Source organism: Thamnophis sirtalis, unplaced genomic scaffold, assembly GCF_051295495.1.
Source record: "Thamnophis sirtalis isolate CommonGarterSnake01/CBP01778 unplaced genomic scaffold, rThaSir2_p1.2 scaffold_6, whole genome shotgun sequence".
Taxonomy (NCBI): domain Eukaryota; kingdom Metazoa; phylum Chordata; class Lepidosauria; order Squamata; family Natricidae; genus Thamnophis; species Thamnophis sirtalis.
This window is the reverse complement of record NW_028261386.1, coordinates 59,958,394-59,983,861: the sequence shown is the minus strand read 5'-3', so window position 1 is coordinate 59,983,861 and position 25,468 is coordinate 59,958,394. Positions and strand designations below refer to the sequence as shown.

The window sequence follows — 25,468 nt, the reverse complement described above, 5'->3', positions numbered from 1 at the left end:
TGAATTAAGTGGGGACATACAACGGAGGCAAATTCGCTTTTTATATTTGCCTGGAAACGGGGGAAGTCAGGTCATGTTACTTTCGGCAAATATTTGAAGATCTAAACTTAGCAACGAAGGAACAGTTCCACGACTAAGTTCCGCTTTTGAGCCACCGCCAAAGTTTAAAAGTTTGTTTGGGGGCGGGGATAACCAAGACAGTTCTTTTAAGGATCATGCAAATAGCTGCCCTTAGACCCATGTTGGATCCCCCGCGTAGCATCTATATTTTAATCATACTATAAAGTCAGACATCAAGAGAAGGCGGGCAAATGAGGCTGGCCAGCTTGACCATTTCAGAAAAAGTCGCGGAAACATACAATTTATCTAGCCCCGGGCTCTCCAATTTTGGCAACTTTTAAGACTTGTGGACTGCAACTCCCAGAATTCCTCGGCCAGCTTTGCTGAAGTCGAAGTCCAGAAGTCTTAAAATTGCCAAGATTGGAAACCCTTGAATTCTAGCCCATACAGGCAAGGGCGCACAACTTACCCGAGACAAAGATGGCGCCGGGAGACTCGGCCCTCGCTCCAATGACGTACGGGAGATATTCCCACGACGCTCCGTGAAGGCGGCCATTCAAAGCTGGCTGATGAATTCTAACAGTTGAAGTCCGCAAGTCTTAATGTGGCCAAAATTGGAAACCCCTGATTTCTAGCCCATACAGGCAAAACGGCGCTCAACTTACCCTAGACAAAGATGGCGCCGGGAGACTCGGCCCGCGCTCCAATGACGTACGGGCGATATTCCCATGATGCTCCGTGAAGGCGGCCATTCAAACCGGAGTAAAGGGAAAGGCAGAGAAAATGGCTGCGCCGATAGCCACGCAACGAGAAGGTGAGGCTGCAGCGCCACCCGGGCGCGGTTTCCCCCTTGTTCCTTTCGAGCCGTTATGCGGGGGTGGGGCTCTTCTCCTTGGACAAGTCGTCTTCTTTCTTCTCCTCGGGGCTTTTTCTCTAGTTCTCGGGCAAGCAAGATGAGCAACCGCACACCAGGGTTACCTCCTCCTCTTCCTCTTCTCGTTCTCTCCCTCTTGCAGCCGCCGACCTGCTGAAGGCCGCCGAGACAAGCCTAGAGCTCGGCGAGGCCGCCACCCTATCTGTGACTCTGACGACCCAGCCGGCGGCTCCGGCTCCTGGAGGTGCCTTCTCGTTGTCAGTCGTCTTCCCGGGCTCCGTCACCCGCGAGGGATGTTCCCGTTTCATTTGCGAGCTTTTAAAGCACGTCCTGTACCAGAGGCAGCAGCTGCCTTTGCCTTACGAGCAGCTCGCTTGCTTCTGCCGGATGCAGCTGCCGAAGCCGGCTAGCCAGGTGAGACGGCGGGGGCGGTGAACGGTGGCTGCTGCTGCTCCCTTTGCGTGGATGGAAGGACCGGCCGCTCCTTGCTCCACTGGCTTTCGCTTGAGACCAGAAGGAAACCGACATTGGGCCTGAACGATGGTTTGTATAACGGGGGAGTCTACAAGTAGACCTCGACTTACAACAGTTCCTTTAATGACTGAAGTTGGCACTGAAAAAAGTGACTTATGACCATTTTTCACACTTATGACCGTAACACCATCCCCAGGGTCATATGATTTACATTCAGATGCTTGACATATGATTCACATTTATGACAGTTGTGGTGTTCCCAGGATCATGCAATCTCTCTTTTGCGATCTTCTGATAAGCAGAGTCAATGGGGAACCACATTCACTTAACAACCATATTGCTAAGTTAACAACCACAGTGATTTGCTTAACAGTGGTGCGGTGGCCTAGAGATGGAGCTCTTGCCTCACAACCAGGAGGCTGTGACTTCGATCCTAGGTAGAGGCAGATAGTTCTCTTGGGCACAATGAGAATATATCTGCTGAATATAGCTCCATGTTGGTGACAGGAAAGGCATCCAGCCAGTAAACAGCTCCATTCAGTCGCCCAGACTCCACCCTGTAAGGGATTATGGGGTTGTTAAAAGATGATGATGATGATTATGAGTGATTCGCTTAACACATGCTGGAAGAAAATTCGTTATGCTCATAAGCATATATTGTTATGCTTATGCTCATAAGTTGAGCACCATCTCTATTCTCTGCTGCTTTTCCCCTCATAGAAAAATAAATTCTTGGACGCTAACATAAACTGGTGGTAGGAAGGTTAAAATTTTGAATTTTAAAAATGTGAAAGCAAGAAGGGAGATGTTTGCATGCAGAATCTAGCCAACACTGCCTGTTCTTATGAAAAAGTTTTACGCCTTAAAAAAGACTTCCAAAGCTGAGCCCATGCAAAAATATCAGGGAGTGCCCTGTTCCATAAGGTAGGTGCTGCAGTTGAGAGGACATGCTTATATCATCCCAGTAAATGGTACTTTTTAAGAGGGGGCCTTGAAGCATAACCACATTGTAATATTTATGGAATGAACAGAGGATACAGGTACTATTCAATTTACGACCACACCTGAGCCCAAAATTTCTGTAGCTAAGTGTAGTTTGTTACCTGAGTTTTGCCCCATTTTACTGCCTTCCCACAGTTGTTAAGCGAATCACTGCAGTAGTTAAGTTAGTAGCACAGTTGTTAAGTGAATATGGCTTCCCCATTGACTTTGCTTGTCAGAAGGTCACAAAAAAGTGATCATATGATCTGGGGACACTGCATCCATCATAAATATGACTCAGCTGCCAAGCACTTGAAGTTTAATCACATGACCATGGGGATGCTGTAACGGTTGTAAGTGTGAAAAACGGTGATAAGTGTCTTTTTTAGCGCTGAATAGTCATTAAGTGAACTGTTGTAAGTTGAGGTCTACCTGTATTGGGGAGAGCCATTCCTACAAAAAAACCAGCCTGAAGTATGTTCCTGGAAGTCCATTGGAAGCTAGTGCAGATGTTATATTTAGTAAAGCTGTTACATAAAGCTGTGGCATGTCAATAATTACTGACATGGATCAGTTGTAACATGAATGATTTTCAAGAGTAGCTCTATGTATATGCATTATGAGAAACCAAATGTAAGGTGGTTAAAGTATAAATGTTAGTAAGAAGGCTTTCTACTACTATTTTCCCTGCTATCTAGGAAGGAATCCAATTGCTGCAAATGATAGAGCTGTAGAAGGGCCTTCCTAGCTATGATAGCCACCTGGTTTTTGAGGAAGAGCCAGGAGTCTAGGAGGATGCCCAAATTGTATGCCATCTTGGTCTGCTCAGAGTGCTACTGCATTCAAAGCCAAAGATGGGTACTCCCGAACTCGAGAGGTCCCAAACCTGTAGCCACTCAGTTTTGCCAGAACCTGAATAGCCTGAACCTATTCCTTCCCAACTGGCCTTGAGACTTTTGAGGATAAGCATCCTGACAGCATCATTTGGCTGGTTTGAGTTGAGATGTATAATTGGGTATCAATATGCGGCTTTTTCACGCTTCTGATGGGCCGCTCATGTTTGTAGCCGAATGAGAAGAAAGACACCGGACAAATCCTTCTTGGGATGAAGCTTGGCCCCGAGCGATGCCCCGGGGGCTTCTTTTATTAGTTCCAAACAAAGAGAAGGTGTATACAAATTACATCAAAAGGCACATGATTCAGTAATCCAATAATAATATTGCAACGTGGCAATCGTCTCTGGGCAGGAGAGGAGAGATAGATGAGAGGGGAGGGAAGTGGAGGAATAGGGAGGGGGAGTGGGGGAAGAAGCAAACAGCTCGCATTCCTGCATCCCTTTGAAGTACTGGCTAACTGTTACATGCCAGATGCTGAAGGCTGGTACAGAGGAGCACACTAATTAATAGGAAAGCTTTTACATATTGCTAAGAGGAATGTTTTGTTCATCCATCTCTGGGCCTGTGTTTTCAGGCAGCCATAACTGCCCTATACACAGAACTGGTAATGGATCTCAACACAATATCCTACTGATGATATCAATCTTGTACAGCTGGAGGAACTCAGCCAATAGTCTTGTGTTGATGTTAAATAGGAGCAGGATGACAACTGAATAAATATGCATGTATCCATTTATCCTAGCAGTAGACGCTGTTATTCTATTTATCATATCAGTAGGTACCATTTCTTATAAGCTGGGAAGGGTTTCTAAATAATATGTAAATACTTTGTTTTGAAATAAAGTGTTTCCTTATTCCATTTATGCTAAATTATGCATCTATTCTCCTAATTTCATAGGAAAAAGACATGGTCAGAAAGGTCTGTCTGAAAGATCAGGACAACAAAAAGTGCCAGCAAGTGCTGAATGATCTTGAAGGTGTTTTCCAGCACTTAGAAATTATGTTCAGTTTGACACTGGTCCCACGAGTTCTTATTTTGCTTGGAGGTACAGCTGTCAGCCCCAAAGAGCTTTATGAAATCAATTTACAAGATATATCCATGAGTGGCACTGAAGAGAGTTTGTCAACCTCAGCCTGTGTTCGCAAGTTATTCCGTTCTCTTTTCATGGCAGATGTGTTCAGTGAGCTTCAGGCTGTTCCCACCATGAGTGTCATTGTTATGGCTCAAGGGCATCGCAACTGTGGTATTGACTGGTTCAAACCTAAACTAAACTACAAAGTGCCTACTCGAGGGAGGAAATTGACTGTTAACTTATCATGCAGTCATGAAAATAGTACAGCCCTTTCCACCTGCCAAGAAATAAACTTTGCCTCTGATGATTATATATGGTTCCAAGCTCCAGTAATAATCAAAGGCTTTAATTATTTTTCTTGATAAATATTTTTAACTAGCTATGTTAATCTTGTGTTTGTTTCATTGCAAAGAACAATTCCCCTGTTTAAAAGTTATTTTCCTTTCAGAAGTAATGTTAAACTCTGCAATACAGAGCTGAAAAAGTACATGTGTCTATGATGACAGAAAGTATCTCTGGAGAATTGATTCAATATATTGCCAAAGCCTTATGCAACCCATTAACCTGAATTCTGTGCTGCAGATTTTACTATAAAAGGATGCTTGAAAATATCTGTGCAGTATACGCCTGATTCAATACTGAATTTCCAGTGGGATATGTGCACCTATGCAAATTTGATGTATTCCAGTATTTTCCCCAGAAATATGGTGAAAGTTATACAAATTGCTTTTTTTCAATAGTGAAAATTGTCTGAAGTTTGATTGTAATTCAGGTCAGCATAGTTTCCCTCCCACTTGCAACAGTGGATGTATCATGATACTTTAGGTGCATTCCTATCTCAAGCAGCTATTCAGAGTGTGCGTTAGGTGATAGGTGTGATTACATTTACATACATGCTTATCTAAAATGTGAATGATCTCCAGTTTTCAATTTCAATATTCACTTTTGGAATACTAACCTGCCTCTGATTTTTATTAGTAGAGTTTACATTTTAAAATTACTCCTTATGGAATTAGAAGTTGTGTTCAATTGTTCCTATAAATTCATTTTAAGTTTGTAAAATTTGGTTTTTATTTCCTGTTCAGTTCAGTTTGCCAACACTGTCAGAAGTAATGAGATGGGTGAAAACGAAATCTTATTCCCCACTAGCTATTGCATGTGCTCAGATTGTATGAAGACAGATTAATATTGGACAAGCATAGGATAATATCTAATCTCATTTTGAAAGAAGCCTGATGAAAGAAGATAGATGGGACAATAGAGTAACTCTGAAAATGGATATGTTTCTTAAGTAGTTACTCTGAGGCACAGAAAGATATAAAGGACTTTTGGTGGCAGTCTTAAATATGTTCACACTAGAGTTAAATCTGGGCAGATGTAGCAATGACCAAGCACTCTGAGGCTGCGGCCTTTAAATAACAAGCACATTGCTTTAAGTGCATTGTTTTATTATATCTACACTATAAAAGGCTGTCTTCCTTTATGGCATTGTGTAATATACTGTAAGGGGACCAATCTAAAGATATAACTATTGTATGTTTTAATACTTCCTTGCTTAGAAAGAAGCAATACATCCTTGTTTAGAGAAAAAGTTACCATGTCTAAAAAGTAAAATTCAACATTTTTCCAGGTACTAATCAATTTGGAAAAATGTATAAAGTGATGTCTTTAATATCTGATTGTGCAAGTGCTGCTTCAATGAACTATAAAAAACTGTCCTATTTCATTTTGTATAATGAAGTAAATCTGAACAAGAACTGCTACTTTGTAGAAATCTTGTTTTAATGTCAGTATTGTGTTTTTTATATCTTATATGACTCTAACAGTCAGCTTCACACAAGAAGAAATTCTTTTTAATACTTGAACAGTAACAATATTTTGCTATAGGTGATTCAAGCTGTACAGAAACTTTATTGGTTGATAAAGCATTTTCTGAAAATATATTGCTACGTAGTTTAATTCAGACGTTCCACTTTCTTCACAAATTGTCTGATGTCTTCAGCCAGGAGCTCTGGTTCCTCAAAGGCCGCAAAATGCCCTCCCCTGGACATGTAGGTATAGGTGACAATGTTCTTAAATTGCTTCTTTGCCCAGGAGCGTGGGCAATGAAGAAGTTCATTTGGGAAGGCAGCAATGCCAGTTGGAACAGAAACTTCAACCCTGTGGTATAAGAGAACATATCTAACATATCTAGTTCATTAATTACTAGATGCTATTTTCTCTTAGTTACATTGGGGTCAGTATAGGTGCAAGATGGTTTGGAGAATCTATATTTTCACATATATAGCTGAATTATTAATCTTTTATCCCATTTTAAATGAACAATCTGCTCAATAGTAGCCTTTGAATGTCTTTTTAGAAATTGGGACTTAACATTCTCTGGGACATCTTATAGCAAGGATGTCAAACGCAAGACCCATGGGCTGGATCTGGCCTGCAAAGTGCTTAGATCTGACCCGGGGAGCCGTCCTGGAAACAGCGCAGGATTGGCCTCTGGTGCCTCTACCAGCAAAAGCAGAGCTCGGGAGGGCTGCGTATCGTCCTCCTGGGCTCCATTTTCGCTAGCTGAGGGCTGCAGGACATAGAGCTCCCCCCACCCCCGAGGTTAAATACAACCCTGATGCTTCCCTCAATGAAATCAAGTCCTACAGAATTAAACTCTAGGCATTCACAACAGGTTTCATATGAGCAAAGTAATTTTGATTATGGCCCTCACTTATCAAACCAGAAAGTTTCATATTTACATCTAACTTAGTTTCAAAGCCAGAATAATTTCTTCCTTCTTACTTGGCATCAGGAGCATTACTTGGATCCTGGGACATATTCTCTTTATAAAAACGCATTGAAGGCACAATGGAGGAAGTCACCCAATAAATCATGACATTTGTCAGAAGTTCATCCAGAGAGTATTTCCTGAAAAGGGGCATCACACTTTATTAGCAGATCTTAAATGCACATTCTTAGTTCACATGTGTAGAGCACAGAGAAAATAAATGCCCAGCAACCATTGGCTGATGCTAAGAGAATACAGAGGATTAAACAATTGCAAGTCATCTGATATAACTTGCGACTGTTCATTTTTCAGCAATATTCTCCAAATCATTCTAAGCCAGCAGTTATATTTGCAATTTCTCTTCTAATGTATAGTTATTATACATAATCATACCTTTCCAAATTCCCATCTTCCATGTTGAGGAATGATTCATCTGTCCATGTGGAAAACTTCTCTAGGATGTATGCAGCAAGACCTACAGGGGAGTCATTCAGGCCACACCCTAGGTGAGAAAAGCAGCACATTTACTTTCATATTACTTGCTTACATTAGAGTTAGAAGCTCTATTAAAAAGATTCGTGAGCAAGAATTAGGGCTTTGGATTCTAGCCAATTCTCATTTTTTATTACGGTGGCTTAACTCTTTGTAGGTATGAAACTAACTTGGCTGAAAAAACTTCTCTAGTATGAGAAATATTGAGTGTTGGGTTGCTGTTAAATACAGCATACTAACTCAAAGCATCTGGACACACTTCCCCTCCATGGAAATAAATAATATTTGAATAGCATTAATAGGTTTGAAAATGTTTTTTGACTTCCATTGTCTGGAGATAACATGAACATACATAATTCAATCTGTAATGTATTACCTACAGCTGAAATAATACAATTTCAGATTTATAGAACTCAACTTAGTGAATTAAACTTGAACAAGGATATCTAGGAGTTGTGAAGAATTGAGTTAAAAATGGCTTAGAAGCATCCCATCAAAGTATAGATTTGTTGCAGATCTTGGTATCTTTCCAATACTGTAGTCATAATGTATACTTTTTAATGTAACAAGAGTAAAATGTTAAGTTGTGATTTAAATTATATGTATTTGTTGTCATATTCCAACAATCAAAAAGGTGATTGCAATCCCTTGGTTTAGATTATGTGTATGGGACATGGAAGATAATATATATATCTTCTTGGGTAGGAGAGAAAATTGAAAATGCTTTATGACTGTGAATCTGCAATTTGGAATTAATTTTATTTAATCCAGCCAAATATTCAACATATCCTTTGTGCTTATATTTGGTTTCAGTTGTTTAAAATGCGTTATGAAAAAGATAAAGATTTCCCCTGTCCAGTCATGTCCGACTCTTGGGGGTGGTGTCCATCTCCATTTCCTAGCCATAGGAGCCAGGATTGTCCAAAGATACTTCCTTGGTCTTGTGGCTGGCATTACTATATGTTGAGGTGCATGAAAAGCCATTACCTTATCACCAAAGTGGTACTTATTTATATACATGCCTTTGCATGGTTTCAAACTGCTGGGTTGGCAGGAATGGGAGCTAATCCTATAGCAGGGTACTTGGGTCTTGAACTGCCAATCTTCCGGTTGACAAGCCTAGCATCTTAACCACTAGACCACCATGCCCCTTTAAAATTCTATTGCAAATACAAAAATAAACATGTCTTGATTTTGAATTTTGTTTTTTAATCCAAGATTTGTGGGTAGAACCACATGACTCTGAAACTTATGATTCATTGCTTCAATAGGTGCTTCTTGCTTTCCTTAAAAATGTTTTATACATTAAATTCAGATTTGTTTCATCTGATGTCTGAGTTTTTGATCTTTGATAAAGGATTGAGTTTACAAACCTGCTGTATCTGGTTTGGTGGCTTGGATGTGCATATACCCAGATTCACGCAATATATAAAATATGTGCTTAAAAAAAGGGAACATGCGCCGTGCGTCTTCTCTGGTTAGGCCCACCAGAAATGGTACATAGGCTCCCAGTAGTATATCTATCATGGCTGCCAATCCCATTTTCGATATAAAGATCATATTGACATGAAGCCCTTTTACAGATCTGAAATCAAGAAAATGAAGGTTATCCCAACTAAACTTACTGGGTGGTAATTGAGACTCATTAGTAAGTGTGCATAATATAGCACGTTTGAAACAGCAAAATAGGGAAGAATGTTAAGAGATGTGAGAAAACTGATATTGACAAAGGATGTAAAAGGCAACTAAAATTATTGTTTTGTTGTAATCTATATATATAAAAGGCAAATACCACTCACTCATCACGAAATCTCCAGAACCGTAAAGCTTATAAACTTGAAATTTGGCATGTATGTTCCTCTTGGCTTCTAGGTACTTGCTAAGAAAGGATTTTTTGAAATGACCATCGGATCATTAGTATTTCTTATACAGTAATTAACAAGCTTTGATGCTAAGGAGTTCTACTCCCCTTCCCCACCTGAAAAGAACTCTGTTCCAACTGCCAATTGCCTTATATTAACACGCTCAGATGCTAATGGGTTAGACATTCTACTCCCCCTCCCCACCTGAAAAGAACTCTTGCTTCAACTGCCAGTTGCCTCACATTCCGTTACCTCAGTTCAAACTGGCAGACGTTCCACTCCTCGACTCAGGAGTGGTCTGGGGTTCCTTACAGTACTAAACATTGATACCTCACCAAAATGTCTACGTCTTCCACCTATGGAACTGCTTCCAGACTCAAGGCAGCGAGAATTATATTCCCTTATGTGTTTCAATCACCGACCACCACTGAGCCAACGGGTTGTGAACCAAATTTATCCTGCATAGCCCGATCACATAGTTCCGTTGCAAAGCATGTGTATCCAGCTAGTATCTGATATTTTTCAGTTGCTTTTACTTATAGTTAAACAATCTAGAAATTCTTCATGAGGAAAAAAAAAATTCTTCGTGGGGCTAGAATCCCCAGTCCACTTTTTAAAATTATTTGTTCTGATAATTTAGCACAATATTTTTTTTCCAATATACTGTATGTTATCTCTCCAGGAATAGATTAAAGACTCACAACATAGAAAAACGGTTAGTACAGCTATATGATAATGGCTGCAATTTTAATTTGCATAGTAGATTATGCAAATTATGTAAATAATTATGTAAATTAAACCACCTGCTATTCAGCAGTCCAACTAAACTAAATGGTGAAAAATTGATAGTACATACATCATCTAATCTCCATACCATGGATATTGTAACATTCCAGTTCCTGTCATATTATATAAGTAAAAACACCAGAGTGAGTGACAGAGAGATTCCAACCACTTACTTTGGCAGCATCTGTGCCATGTTCTTGGTGATTCGGGAGCCCCAGTCTCCACCTTGCAAGTAATATTCTTGGAAACCCAGTCTCTGCATCAGCTTGTGAAAAATCCGAGCAGTAGCTACTGAGTCAAAACCTGTTAGTTGGGATAAATGTGATATTAAAATGTGTTTGTCTTGAACTTAAAAAATAAGCCAAACAGAATAAAATACATACCTGACATCAGAAAAGTCAATATTCAATAAGTGTATAGGAAACATTTCAAACTTATAAGATTCTGGAACACAGAAACTACTAAAAATGATTTTATTATGACACGGCTGAGTTTAATCTATGGCATGAATAATGATGTACCTTTTATCACTTGTAGCGCTTGTTAGTTCATAATGCAAGAATGTATGTCTCCCAAGAGCTATTACAGGTAGTCCTCGACTTATGACCATAATTGAACCCAAAGTTTATGTTGCTAAATGAGAAATTTGTTAAGCGAGTTTTACCCCATTTTTTAACGATCTTTCTTGCCACCTTTGTTAAGTGAATCACTGCAGCTGTTAAATTAGTAAGACCGTTGTTAAGTGAATTTGGCTTTTCCATTGGTTTTGCTTGCCAGAAGCTCACAAAAAGGGATGATATGACCCCGGGACACTGCAACCATCATAAATGTGAATCAGTTGTTAAACATCTGAATGTAAATTACATGCCCGGGGGGATACTGCAATGGTTATAAGTGTAAAAAATGGTCATAAGTCAATTTTTTCAGTGCCATTGTAACTTCAAACAGGCATTAAATGAATTGTAAATCGACGACTACCTGTATATGTCGGCCAGATGACCACTAGATGGCAGAAGTAGACACAAGAACTAACTCTGCTGCCACCTAGTAGTTGTGCAACATGGATTAAGCAACCCTAGTCAGAGCTAGTAATTTGCCAATAGCAATAGCACTTAGACTTACATGCTGCTTCATAGGGCTTTACAGCCCTCTCTAAGCAGTTTACAGAGTCAGCATATTGTTCCCAACAGTTTAGATCCTCATTTTACAAACCTCAGAAGAATGGAAGGCTGAGTCAAGCTTGAGCCAGTCAGGATCGAACTGCCAAACTGCAATCAGCCAGCAGTCAGCAGAAGTAACCTGCAGTACTGCATTCTAACCAGTGCGCTACCACGGCTCATAAATAGTCTGTGCCTTTTGCATTTCATTTCTCTCTTACCTCATGTCGATAATCATCCTATACCTGAAGAAATAGTCCATCCAAACTAAGGTCATAATAAATTCACTAACTCTTAAAGTGCTATAAAACCGTATTGACATACAGTTTGTCCAGCCACAGTGTGGCCAACATATTACTCCATGTTCCTCCATAAAGAAAAAAAAATCACACTAATTATAATAAATTAAAACCATTTGCTAGGAAAATAACTTACCCTTCTGGTGGGGAGGCTCAGAAAAGCCATAGCCTGGGATGGATGGACAAATAATCTCAAAGACTACATCTTCGCTGTTTGAAAGATGACTGGATGGGCCAGTAAGCAAAGGAATGATCTTGTAAAATTCATAAAAGGAGCCAGGCCAGCCATGCACCATCAACAAAGGTCTGACAATTTGGTCTTTTGAGATGTGAGATGGTTTCACATGAATGAAATGAACTTCTATCCCTGTTGGAAATTCAATACAATGAATAGTGAGTGCTATATTTGGTGTAGTGGTGAATGAAACTGGGAGACCATGAGTTCTAGGTGTGTAATGTCCCGCAGTTATCTACGCATTAATAATGATCTAGTAATATTTCCTTATACATTTTAGGGACTTTTCCTTACATAATTGGTATTTCTTTCATACTTTTGGATTCTAATTTCTGTTTCCGTTAGCTGGCAATTGCTAAAGCCAATCCCACATGAAAAAGTATTCAAACCTTCTTGACTTTAATTGTCAATTTATTTATTCCTGCACATTGTAATATTTATTCATTTACATATCTCTGTTTTTCCACTGTTGTGCAAACACAATTCCAGCAGCTGCTAACATGTGTAAAATTAAATATATATTATACTCCCTTTCAAATAGCCAACAAAATATTTCTGGTTTTAATTCCATATCTTGCTTTACGATTGCTTCTAACCACTAACTTCTGAATAGCTACTTGGACCGACCTAAGTACTAATTCATAATTTCATATCCAGTCACATGGGCGGCAAGCCACTCCCATCCGGTCATATGGGTGGCAAGCCACTCCCACAAAGGAGGCCACACCCACAGAGTAGGTTCCAACAATTTTTGAAACCCACCACTGGTTCTAGTCCTGCTTTAGGCACAAAGCCAGGTGCGTATCCCTGGGCCAGTTACTTCCTCTCAACCCTAAGAAGGAGAAATGGCAAACCACTTCTGGAAAACCTTGCCAAGAAAAATGCAGGGACTTTTTTCAAGCAGTCTCTAAGAATCAGACACGACTGAATGGAACAACAACAACAAAAACTGCCTACTGTATAGGAGAAGAAGTTTAATGTGAAATTCAGAAACAGGCAGGACACAAGATCTTTGTTCCATTACAGGAGAGCTATATGTAAAGCTCAGTGGGAAAGTATTTACCTTCAATAGTAGTTTTATAATGTGGGTACTGGTTAAGGATTTTAACTTGCTTCTGCCAGTCAAACTGATTTCTCCAATAGGAGACCACTTTCTGTAAATAGTTTGAGTTGAAACCATAATGAAAGGCAGCTCCCTCTAATGGTGGTGTATAGCGGGTCTGGTCAAGCCGAAGGTATAAATCCTAAAGAGAGAGACAGATAATATTTTATGGGGATGATATTATAGCAGATATTTTAAGAGCATGTTCTTGCTAGAAAAGGCAGCCTAAAAGGACAACTGTTTGTCATTTTATTTGAACCCATGTAACACTGGAAGAACTGCATGATATTCTATATCAGGGGTGTCAAACTTGTGTGGTCATGTTGTCATCATGCAGGGGTGAAATGCTACCAGTTTGGGCCAGTTTGCCTGAACTGGTAGTAAAAAAAATGCTTAAAAACAGTAACAAAAGTTCTGACGATCGCGCAGCATAGCTGATTGTCACAGCTGATCGTCTGAACCTTTTAAAAAACTCTTTTAAAGCATTTTTTTAACTACCTATTCACACGAACCGGTAGTAAAAAAAAATGCTTTAAAAAGTAAAAAAAAAGTTCCGACGAACAGGTGTGAGCTTGTTGCAAGGACCATTTTGTGTGAAGTCCAGCTGCTTTTGCATTGTGTGTGTCAGTTGTGTAGCTTTCGTGTTATTTTTGTATAAAGTGTGATAGTTTGGCCATGAAGCCATGCCCACCCAGTCACATGACCACCAAGGCATGCCCACCAAGCTATGCCCAGAGAACCGGTAGGAAAAACTTTTGAATTTCACCACTGTCACCACATGACATCTCTCAACTTTTTCCCCTTTGCTAAACCGGGTATGACACATCCAGCCTATGGGCTGGGAGTTTGACACCCCTGTTCTATGTAGTAAGTTATGGGACCCATAAGTAGGCATACAATCTACAAACTAGAATATATGCCTGATGTATATTCGACATGCCAAATTTAACATAGTTATTATATAGTGTGAGGTAAATGATGCACAATAATACACAAGGGCAGACATGTTGATACTTAAGTTGCAGTCTGCCACGATGGGATTGAAGCCCTGCCTTTTCCCCCCAGCAAAGAAAGGGGTTATGGGAGTTGGTTGTGCAGTGGCAACCACCATCTTGACTTCTCTAATTTTTCATGTGACTCATCACTCTGGCAGTGTAGTTAATTTTCAAAGTCTCTTGAATTTGCTCATGTTTGTTCATACCTCGATTTCTTTCTCAGAGGTTGTCACTTGGAATGGTCTAATGGTTTCATCTTCTTGACTTCTTGATGGTTTTTCACCTAAGCCCCACCATCCCTCTCCTATTTCTAGAGTCTTCGTCCTGCGCCTTGTCAGGAGCCAGTAAATCATGAGGCTTCCACCTCCTATAACACAAGACGCTGCAATCACATTTTGCTGAGATGTGTCATAAGACCTATAAAATAATCAAAATAATCTGAGGTAGAAGCTGAAAGGAGCTCTGATTAAAGAAGAAAAATGACATTTGCAGCCAGCCGCTGCAGATAAAACAACAAATTCGTGGGGGGGGGGGGAGTTTTCCATGATTTAAAATATAAGTTTCAAGATAACAGATACTTGAGATAGTACAGATTTTATCTGGGCAGGGATGTTGGAGAGCGGATCAAAAGGGGCAAGATGACAGCCACAGTCATGAGATCAAAGCTCTATACTTTTTATATATCTTGCATTGAACGCATGTTAGCAATGGGATGGGACTTCAGTCTTTTGGCCACTTTGTTTTTAACCTTTCTTTAAAGACATCACTGCATCTTCATACATTTCTGCCACCCTTTCATGCTGATGCTTGCTACACAACAGAAATGGTGAACCCAGTTTTTATCAGTACGGTAAGTAGTGGCTACCTGAGATAAAAATTGGGGAGGAGAAAACATACTGTGGATAAAATGTGTAAGTCCTGGGGTTTTTTTCTTGATTGATATAAGGACAGACAAGTTTGTTCTATTTATCTATACCCCTAATAAACCCAAAGCATAAAATAGCTTGTCCAAAATCAGAGTCTACAGATTCAATGATCAAAGAGCTTGATCATACTGAGTCCCAGCTACAGGCATTACCTAGATCAGGGGTGTCAAACTCAAGGCCTGGGGGCTGGATCCGGCCAATGGGGTGCTTAGATCTGAAGGACCAGCCCACAGTGCCTCTGACAGTGAAAACAGGCTCCCAATCTTCATTTTCAACTGGGACGGCTCCTGCAGCCCTCTACCAGCGAAAATGGAGTTCGGGAAGGCTATGTTTTCACTGGCAGAGGGTTGCAGGAGGCTGTCCCAGTCAAAAACGGAGATTGGGAGCCTGTTTTCTCAGGCAGAGCACTCGGGCCACCACAGTCGCCCCTGACACAAGTGATGTCAAGCTGGCCATGCCCACTCTGGTGACACCCACCCCAGTCCCTCTAGGTCAAACCGAACCCTGATGCGTCCCTCAATGAAATTGAGTTTGACACCCTAGACCTAGATTAGTATTTCCCAAATGTGACGACTTGTTGATATGTGGACTAACAAACTTCAATAGATATTAATCTGCACCTGTGTAGAACTTCAAAGTATTGGGTGTAGAAGCTAGCTGAGTAAAGAAACTTGAAAACTTGTAGTGATTTACAATGCTGTTGTTAGTTTATTAAAGGTATCGGTTTTAAAACTTTGGATTCCCACCCCCCTCATGATCAACACAGCTACTATGTTTTTTTTTCCTCCAAATTTTTAGTTAGCAGTTAGCAGTTAGCCTTATATACCGCTTCATAGGGCTTTCAGCCCTCTCTAAGCGGTTTACAGAGTCAGCATATCGCCCCCAACAGTCTGGGTGCTCATTTTACCCACCTCGGAAGGATGGAAGGCTGAGTCAACCTTGAGCCTGGTGAGATTTGAACCGCCGAACTGCAGATAACAGTCAGCTGAAGTAGCCTGCAGTACTGCACTCTACCCACTGTGCCACCTCGGCTCTTAGTAATAAAAGGTGAAGACTTTCAGTGGAAAAAAGCATGTAAATTTCAAAAAACAAGACTACAATCTTTTATGGACAATAAGTAAGTTACATATCATGGGGGCGAGTGTGGTGTGGTGAGGAGATCACCTACCTTAAAAAGAACCTTAACTAAATGAGTGATCTGTTAAAGCCAAATGAATAGTGCACATTTCATTTTTGAAAACCTTACTCCAGTATCTTCTGCAAGATCTCTTCAGACAACTATTAACTTGGTACATTCTTTTGGATTATACATTTACTTTTTTTGCAATAGAAAAAGCTTGAAACTACCCTTTGCCCTGGGATCAGTGGCATATGAAGGAAAAAACAACAAAATTATTTTAGTTTCCATCCAAGCAGAGAGAATAATTAATAGCATATCTTACTATTGCGTGATTGGGAATTTAAAATGTTTCCTCTTCTCATCTTTAAACTTAATTCTAAGGTGTTGCTATTATTCCCAAACTTTAATCGAATATAGGAAAGACAATGACTTATATAAGATCATTTTTAAAATATTATTTAGTGCCTTCCTGGCATAGGGAAGGAACCTTCTATTTTCTGTAAGGTAGCTGGAAATATTTCATGTAAGGGCACTTCTCTAGGGCAACATTTCCTTAATCTTTCCAAATCATTTTGAAGTTAGCAGTGTGATTGTCATTCAAACTGACCAATAGTGGAGGGGGAAAATTGTCATTTACTTCTCCCATTCCTAAATAATCATGGATTTTGGATTAAGAAGATTATTCTTTTCTCGCTTGATTTCTTTTCTGGTTTCCTGCAGGTTCAGGTTTTTCTTTTGGGGGGGGGGGGAATCAACCAAATATTGATCCATTGGTTGTGACAGAAATTGACCAACTGGTTTGTTGCCTAAGCCTGACATTATAGGCTGAGAAAGTGTGACTGGCCCAAAGTCACCCAGCTGTCTTTCATGCCTAGGGTGGTACTAGAATTCACAGCCTCCTGGTTTCCAGCCTAGTGACTTAACTACAAGAGAAAAACACTGGGTCTCTCTTGTCTCACTTAATATCAAAAAGATTTTTTAAAATATTAGTGTCCTCCAGAACCTATCCATATGGTTTGATTAGGAAGCTGAGTCCTACATGAGCTTGATATTTGTGGGTCCCGTTGCTAATCTTTATGCTGTCTCTGCTGCTTCTGTATCATTTCATTAATAAATTGAGTTATTCTGATTATGAAGTTAGTTTGAATATATAAAGCAATTGGATGGATTACCACCCTTTTGTACATTATCACCTGGCAATGAAAACATCACCCTCTCACTCTGTACAGGACTAGGTCTAACTACAGAACTCTGTCATTACTATGCTCTTTTCTATATCCTACCGCTGCATTCCATTTAATTGCATAAATTTCTTTTAAAAAGTCAATCACAAATGGAGCTAAGTCAGAAATAGAACTTTTACTTATGATACCTGCCTTCCCTGCTTTTCTTTTGACATATATGCAATAAAAGCTTATTTGCAAATTCCTTTGTACTACTTTCAGAGCCAGAGGGATAGGGGAGGGGTTGGTGTCATAGTTCCATTTTTACATGCTTTTGCCCTTGCACTAAATTGATAAGAGTTTAGGGAGGTAAAATGCTTAGCCCACTGAGCAGTTTAGCATTATTGCATAATTGCGATTAGCCTTAGCATCAGCAAGGCTCTATCAGTCTTTTGAAAGACAAGGGCAGAATGGCAGGTGAAAAAGCTGACCACAGATCAAAGGGGAGGTTCTGTGTATATTGCCAAAATATCCTGCTTTGATCTCATTCAACTAGTGAGTGCTGGACGTGGCCGCTGATAGCCCTTGGAGGCTCCACCTTCTTCTGCCATGTTTCTATGATGTTGTTTCATCTTACCACAGGCCATGAATAAATCAGGCTTATCATCTAGTGATGCTTAAATATTAAAGTGCCAATAGCAATCAATGACAAATGCAATGTATGCAGTTGTGGGATCCTGCTGGTTTAACAACTGGTTCGGTGATCATGTGGTTCGTGTGCGCGCTCTGCGCGCATCAGCAGTTTTAACAAAACTTACCTTCCATGTTACTTCTGCGGAGTAACACAGCTGAGGCACGGCAATTTGCTCTGCTGCGCGAATCAGCTGAGAGGATATAGGTAAGTAAAGCACAGGGATGGGCGGGCGGGCCAACCTGATTGTTGGAGCAAACCAGTTCGCTCCCCAGCTGATCTCCAGAGCTACCGGTTTGCCTGAACCGGTCTGAACCGGCTGAATTTCACCCCTGAATGTATGTAAAATCTGTTGTGCTCTTCTTTCCCCTGATTTGGCCTCACATTATCCTCAAAACTGAATAAGGTAAAATTAAACCCAAAACCTTAGATATGAGAATTCCAAAGGCTGTCAAGTCATAAGTAGTACTGTCAGGTTACACAATCTTCTATTGAGGACACTTCAATTTGAATTTTTACACAAAATCAAAGGTGGAGTTTGGTAGCCGCAACTAATTCTCTGATTCTATGACTCCACCTTTTTGAAGGATGTGCTTGAACCCAGGAGCCTGGAGGTATGATAAGGCAACAAAACTCTTAGTGGAAAATTGGGCTGTCCAAGGCTACACCTTTGTGAAAATAGGATAGAATAAAATAATATAAACCCGATTTTGTTCCAGTTTTTATTTAAAAAATTGTCATGTTATAAGAAAAACATAAGTCTCTTTTCTTCAAATGCACCAATATTATGTGGTTGGATAGATGCAAATATAGAACTGAAGTAATTCAAAGCTGCCAGGTAGAGGTGTCCACAGGGGAGCAGTTTTGAAGCTGGATACCTCTCACAATACTGCTAACGTAGTTGTAGATGGTTGAGTTAGGGAAAGAGAGAATGAATGCATATTTCAATTTATAGGATAGGAACAGAGGTGGTATTCAGCAGATTCTAACCAGTTCTGGAGAACCGGTTTCAAATATACAGGACTAGGGCTAGAAAAGGCTAGTTTAAGCTCCTAAACAATCCAATATTTTATTTTGTTTAATACGGATGTTGCTCAATTCCAATCAGCTCTCTGTGGCTCACAATATAGCAACATAAAACGTCTTAAATATTTTATAAACTGAAATGACTTTAAATGGATTCAAATTTCCTCAAACTTACTTCTTGAAAATTTAACACATGGTGTGTTTCCAGGTGCAATTCAAGGAACTGAACTGTATATTGTATTTTTTTCTTGTTAGAGTCAATTGTTCAAGACAAGCAGCCATAGAAACTGAATAAAGTATGTATGTATGTATGTATGTATGTATGTATGTATGTATGTATGTATGTATGTATGTATGTATGTTATGTCAAAGCACCTGGTATGCCCAAATATGGGAGGGAGCATACTGATTCCCTTAACACTTATTTATTTCCTTGGCTCAGCTGATAAGGGAGGAGAGCTTGTGGTTTAGTGGCTAATACAACTGCCTAACATGTACAAACAGCCCAGGTTCAAATCCCAGTAAGGGTACGGCTAGCTGATGAGAGCTAAATTCAAGACTTTACAAAACACGAACAAGTTTGGGCATATCCTAATCTCTGGAGGCTGTTTGTTCAGAAGGGTGGGAGTTACAGCTGAAAAGCCATCACTCTTAGCCAGCTAACATTACTTGGTTGTTGGAACCTGGAGCATGTCCAACCTGCCTAACCAGATTGGATGTGTAAAAACAATCAAGAAAAAACAATCCTTCAGGTAACTGAGTCCCAAAGTCACAAAATGTTTTGAACGTGACAACCAGAACCTTGAATTGCATCAGGAAACACACTGGTAACCAATCCAGCTCACGGAGTAGAGTCAAACATCCAATACTTTTTACTACCTGGGCAGCTGCATTGTGCACCAGTTGAAACTTCTGAAGGCTGTTGAAGAACAACCTCATGTAGAGCATTGCTATGGGTTACACACAAAAAATATCTCCAAAGAATTTAGCGGTTCAGAGTCCTTCAGCACCAAGGAATTTTAGGAATGTTAATTTGAAACTGACTGCAGGTTAACTTTCTCAATATTTTGCAAAGGGAAAACAGCGGTATGGTTCTTCCATTATATCCTCAATACAGAATGTACTTTCCTTTGTTCCATGCATATACTATATGCATGTTTCATTATATCAAGGGTTTCTCCATCATGGTTTCTATGCATGTTTACATAAGAGGCAAGAATTAAAAGATACATCTGTAGCCTGAAGTTGCAAGCACTGCAACTTCATTGCTGCATAAATAAAATCTTATCGTTTTTATCGCACCATTTCTGTCCACAACAATTAGGAGTGGCTGCCTTTATATTGAGGATCTCCCCTCCCCTCCAGTAGCAGTACAACCAGTGCTTCTTCACTACTGGAGTAGCTTCCTTAGTAGAAGTCCAGGCAATTGTCAACTGTCCGTCACTCAAATGCTACCCCCTCCCCAGTTTGGTTGCCGCTTTTTACACTCACCGGACAGTCTGCAGAAACTGCTGCCACATGTCTGCAACAAAGAAGAGCCACAAATGAATTCAATTTAGCTTACGCTGGGTTGAAGTAATTCTGGATACTTCCTGCTTCAACTGACCTCTGATATGTGGCTGAAGGCTATAGATTATCAAGTTAACAGTCTTTCAGCGCCACCTACCGTCTAAAACTTGCTTCCATGGTTGCTCACGAAGACACATCTCTTGGATTCTATGATTACCCATTTATTTCTCAAAGAACTTGAGCTGTATTTCTCAAAGCCACCACCAAAAGAGGAAGATAGGTTAGATTTAAGGAAGGTCAAGTTCAAATTCACCCTCAACTATGGAAATTCATTAAATAGCTTTGGGCAGGTGACTATCATTCAACTTACCCTAGCCAATATTTTGTTTTTGGGGGGAAAATGAAGGAAGGAGTCTTGATGAATCCCATTCATTTTGTTTTCTGGAGTAAATGCAATATATAAATCTAGCAAATAGATCAGCTGCAGGTGTCTATCTGCATTCTCATTCTTGGCTTTTGTACATCACCCAAAGTTGACGTTTTTTTTTTTTTTGAGATGGGTGGCTATACAAATTTGACAAATAAGGTCAAAAACACATTCTAATCTTGGTGTGTGTGTGTGTGTGTGTGTGTGTGTGTGTGTGTGTGTATATATATATATATATATATATATATATATATATATATATATATATATATATATATATCTATCTATCTATCTATCTATCTATCTATCTATCTATCTATCATCTATCTATCATCTATCTATCTATCTATCTATCTATCTATCTATCTATCTATCTATCTATCTATCTATCTATCTATCTATCTATCTATCTGGTGAAAGCACCTCAAAATATCCTACCCTCTTCTTTTAGACAAGGCATTTGAGACCTTTGATCATTTTGTTACCTCCCTTTGAACTTTTTAAAGTTTATATATATAGCACCTTAAAGCAACAGAACATGAAATTGATTTTGAAGGAACCAAATTAATCTCCAAAACTGAACACTTCAACAAGAGAATAATTATGGAAGCCATCAAAATAAAGAAACACCCCCACAACATGAATAAATGTGATGATGCCTCCCACCTACCAGACATCTGGAAACTAGTCCTAGTCAATAAACGAGTCCCAGCCACGAAAACCGACACCGGACCCAGAACAACACAGGACGCCACCACCAATCACTCTCACCAGACTCAAATCCAAACCCATCTCATAGACTAAATGCAACCACCATCCAGAAGCCAAACCACGGCGGCATTATCAACTGCTGCACCCCCCTCTGACCCCCACACAAAGCAAACTGGCACATGCCATGAACACATGGCCAGACCGCAAACTCAGAGCCAAACGAAAGCCCGGGATGTTACATCACAGCCATCTGCTCAGGACATTACATCACAGAACTCAGGAGGTTACAACGCAAAGGCTCAGGATGTTACAACGCAGCCAACCTCCCAGGATGTTGCAGCACAGGACTCAGGATATCACTACACTAGAGCTCAGGATGTCATCACACAGCCCATTGTCCAGGTCGTTACAAAAGACTAATGGGCACACAGCTAGTACCTCAGCCACACAGGATGTTACAAAACAGCCGACTAGTCTGCATACATTAACTCCATCAACTAATCAAGATGTAACAACACAGCCAACCAACCCACTTACAGAAACAAAGCCAGCACTCCCCACACACACACCAATATTTATAGAAAGATGGCAGCTCCGATTACGCTTTGCTCGCACAAGCACGAAGCCGAAGGCACCAGCCTGAAGATGGCGAGTGGGACCTCATCGAAAGGTCATCAAGATACTCTCAATCTTACATGGGAAAAGACCTGAATACGCCAAAACCTGCACGCACGCACACACACACACACACACACACACACACACACACACAGAGTCAGTAAATAAGGTAACCAGATCTGTACAGATTGTTTGAGATTCAGACATGTATTGTAATTTCTTTCTCCCATCTATTAGGGCTGTGCACCCTAAAACATAAAGTAAATCAGAAAATGCATCAGACTGTGATTCAGCAGAACCAAAACCCAGGACATTTTGGTTGTTGTAGGATTCATCACAAACAAAATCCAGTAAGAGCTTGTTGGGCAACTAAGGGAAAACTGGTTTATTGTCTCTCCCCAACTGACCAGTTTTCCCAATAATTTGCCTTTCCTCCTCACTCATAGTCCTTAATATCCTTGGCTTCAAATACAGCATATTCAACTGGCTGGAAACAACAACCACTCCTTCCCCGTCTTTCTACTTCCTCTACTTCCTTTCAATTGATGCATGCTGCAGACAACCTTCATAGTTTTTTCCTATTCTCCCATCCACAAAATATTTCTCCCTGGGATAGATGTATTTCATTCCATGCCTGGAACTACTTGAAACTAGCTTTTTCAGGCCCAGAAAATTCTGTGCACATAAACTTTTATAAATTCCTACGATTCATAGTTATTCTGTGGAATTTGCTGCTGATATGGTGATGGTTTAGACAATTTTCAAAAACAGTCAGTCAAATACGTAGGCAATAAGTGGTATCTGAGGACTTTCCCGCAAACTGGCCTGGATAAATGTGAGCAGGAAGCTAAGACTATTTCTCCAATGAGAAAACTGTTCAAGTGTGTGAGTTTTTCTGAGACTAGAAATCTAGCTTGAGCAAGGATTAGTGGAATAGTTTATAATTTTAACTGAAATAAGTTTATGTATGCATCAGTGGTGGGTTTCAAATTTTTTAGAACCTCTTCTGTAGGTGTGGCCTGCTTTGTGGGAGTGGCTTGCCAGCCATGTGACCGAATGGGAGTGGCTTGGCAGTCATGTGACTGAGTGGGCATAGCCAACTTGTAAAATGTGGTGAAACTCATTTAACAACGCTCTTGCTTAGCAACCAAAATATTGGCTCAGAATCTCTGGCATTTGAAGCACGCAAGTCTTAAAGCTGTCAAGTTACAAGACCCTTGCACCACTAACCCTTTAGAAAAAACAACCCCAGGGGTGTTCAAACTTGACAGCTTTAAGACTTGTGGACTTCAACTCCCAGATTTCCTCCTCCAGTCATGTTGGCTCAGGAACTCTGGCATTGAAGTGTGCAAGTCTTAAAGCTGTCAAGTTACAAGACCCTTGCACTCCTAACCCTTTAGAAAAAACAACCCCAGGGGTGTTCAAACTTGACAGCTTTAAGACATGTGGACTTCAACTCCCAGAATTCCTCCTCTCGCTCTTCACCTTGATGATGTGCGGACGGGTGGGGGGGAGGGAGCTGGAACCGGTTCTAAACAGCACTGTAGATTTGTGGAACCTCTTCTATAGAAGAGGTTAGAACTGGCAGGAACACCCTCCCCCGGTATGCATATAAAATGCATGAAAGGGATAGGCAATATCCTATCCTAGGTTACCTAGCTATATCCTATCACAAAGAGAGGTAAGAAAAAATGTGTATGTTTTGGGAACAATGACAGATTAGTAATTTGAGATTAATAATCTCATAAAAAGCAGGCAGGCTGAAAGACAAAGACAAAACATAAAACAAGCCTTAATTTTTTTTCTCCTGCCACTTATGGTCAGGAGATTGCAAGGTGCTGAGGAGTTAGTGCCACTGAAATCACATTTCCAGCAAAAACATTAGCAAACTGTCAGTTTTAAATACCGTACTGATTTTAGATTAGGTCAGGAAACAAATACCACAAGAAATACCACAACTGTGCTTTATTGATTGGGGCAGAGTGGCTCAGCAGTTAAAGATGCTGAACTTGTCAGCTGGAAAACTTACAGCCTGGGTTCAAGACCTGAGTGCCACACAATGGGGTGAGCGCTCATTACTTACCCCGTCTCCTGCCCACCTTGCAGTTCAAAAGTATGGAAATGCGATTGGAAAATAGGTGCCAATTCAGTGGGAAGGTAAGAGTGTTCTGTGCCCCTCTGTGTGTGATGATGTCCGTCCATTGTGTTTGAAGAGGACCTTGACACATAACAGGTTGTGGGCTGTCTACGATGTGTCCTAAGGTGGCTGGTAAGGCCTACATGGGCATGAAATGTTCTGCCACATGTCGGGAAGACGTGTGGGCATCATTGTTGCAGCATTTGCTGCTCTGCTTTGCGGAGGGTTCACTTCTCTTGTGCTATGGTTGTTCTTCTGGCCTCAAATGCCTGGCCACAGGACATATACCTCAGTGTGTATAGTCATGCTGGCCACAAGGCCACAGAAGTGTCTTCCAACACTCGCTCCCTTGGCTAAGTAACGGAGATAAGCACCACTCCCTAGAGTCAGGCACGATTGGCAAAGGGAAACATCTACATTTACTTTTTACTTTATTGAGGGTCTCAATTCATGTCTGCATATGTTCTACAGTGTTATCTTTGTGCTCCTCTATGTTGACAGAGAGGTTGCAATGTTGAGTGGAAATATGTGTAGTGGCAGGGGTGGGTTCCTACCAGCATTACTACCGGTTTGGTGCCCGAAAAAATTTGTGCGTGCATGCTCGCTTTGCTCATGCACATTTGAACTTTAAAAGGTCTGTGCATAAGCACACCATTAAAAAAAATGTGGGGGGATTACATTTTTTTTCAATGAAGATTATTCTGTGCATGTGGAGAACAGAAAATAAAGATGGCAGCGCCCAGGATAGAACCAGTATGGTCAAGTGTCTGACTGAGTTACTACCTATTCGGCCGAACTGGTCCTGTTATGTATGTACGGACGTTGTTAAATTTTCACATGCTCACCGGGGATTGGTTGCCCAAACTCCGGGAAGTTTAAACTACTGTCATTGGCTGGCTGGTCTGCTGGAGCTCCTTAAAAGGCGAGCTCCAGCAGCCCAGCCGGCAGAGCGCAGTCACTTACTCTTGCAATAAAAAGTGCTGAAACTCACTTGTGCCTCTTGCCTGCTGCTTCTCTCCGATCTAACAGGTCTGAATAGGTAGGAACCTACCTCTGTGTAGCGGTGAGAGGGAAACTGATT

The 25,468-nt window shown here is 40.6% G+C and overlaps 2 protein-coding genes across 2 annotated transcripts; one reads left to right on the top strand and one right to left on the bottom strand.

The window, feature by feature from the left end:
- Positions 1–256: 256 nt before the first annotated feature.
- Positions 257–6,158, top strand: MAD2L1BP (MAD2L1 binding protein). Its single transcript, XM_014057061.2, is given in 5 exon segments — positions 257–778; positions 780–839; positions 841–874; positions 1,077–1,348; positions 4,184–6,158. Coding segments are annotated over 5 exon segments (945 nt in total). The 5' UTR covers positions 257–736; the 3' UTR covers positions 4,721–6,158.
- A 91-nt stretch (positions 6,159–6,249) lies between these two features.
- On the bottom strand, positions 6,250–20,604 carry LOC106541570 (epoxide hydrolase 1). Its single transcript, XM_014057060.2, has 9 exons — positions 20,477–20,604; positions 14,266–14,476; positions 13,026–13,206; positions 11,864–12,094; positions 10,445–10,574; positions 8,997–9,208; positions 7,525–7,633; positions 7,146–7,271; positions 6,250–6,518 (listed from the first exon to the last, which is right to left on the bottom strand). Exons 1-9 carry the CDS (start codon positions 20,503–20,505, stop codon positions 6,314–6,316), a joined length of 1,434 nt encoding a protein of 477 aa, XP_013912535.1. The 5' UTR covers positions 20,506–20,604; the 3' UTR covers positions 6,250–6,313.
- Positions 20,605–25,468: the final 4,864 nt, after the last annotated feature.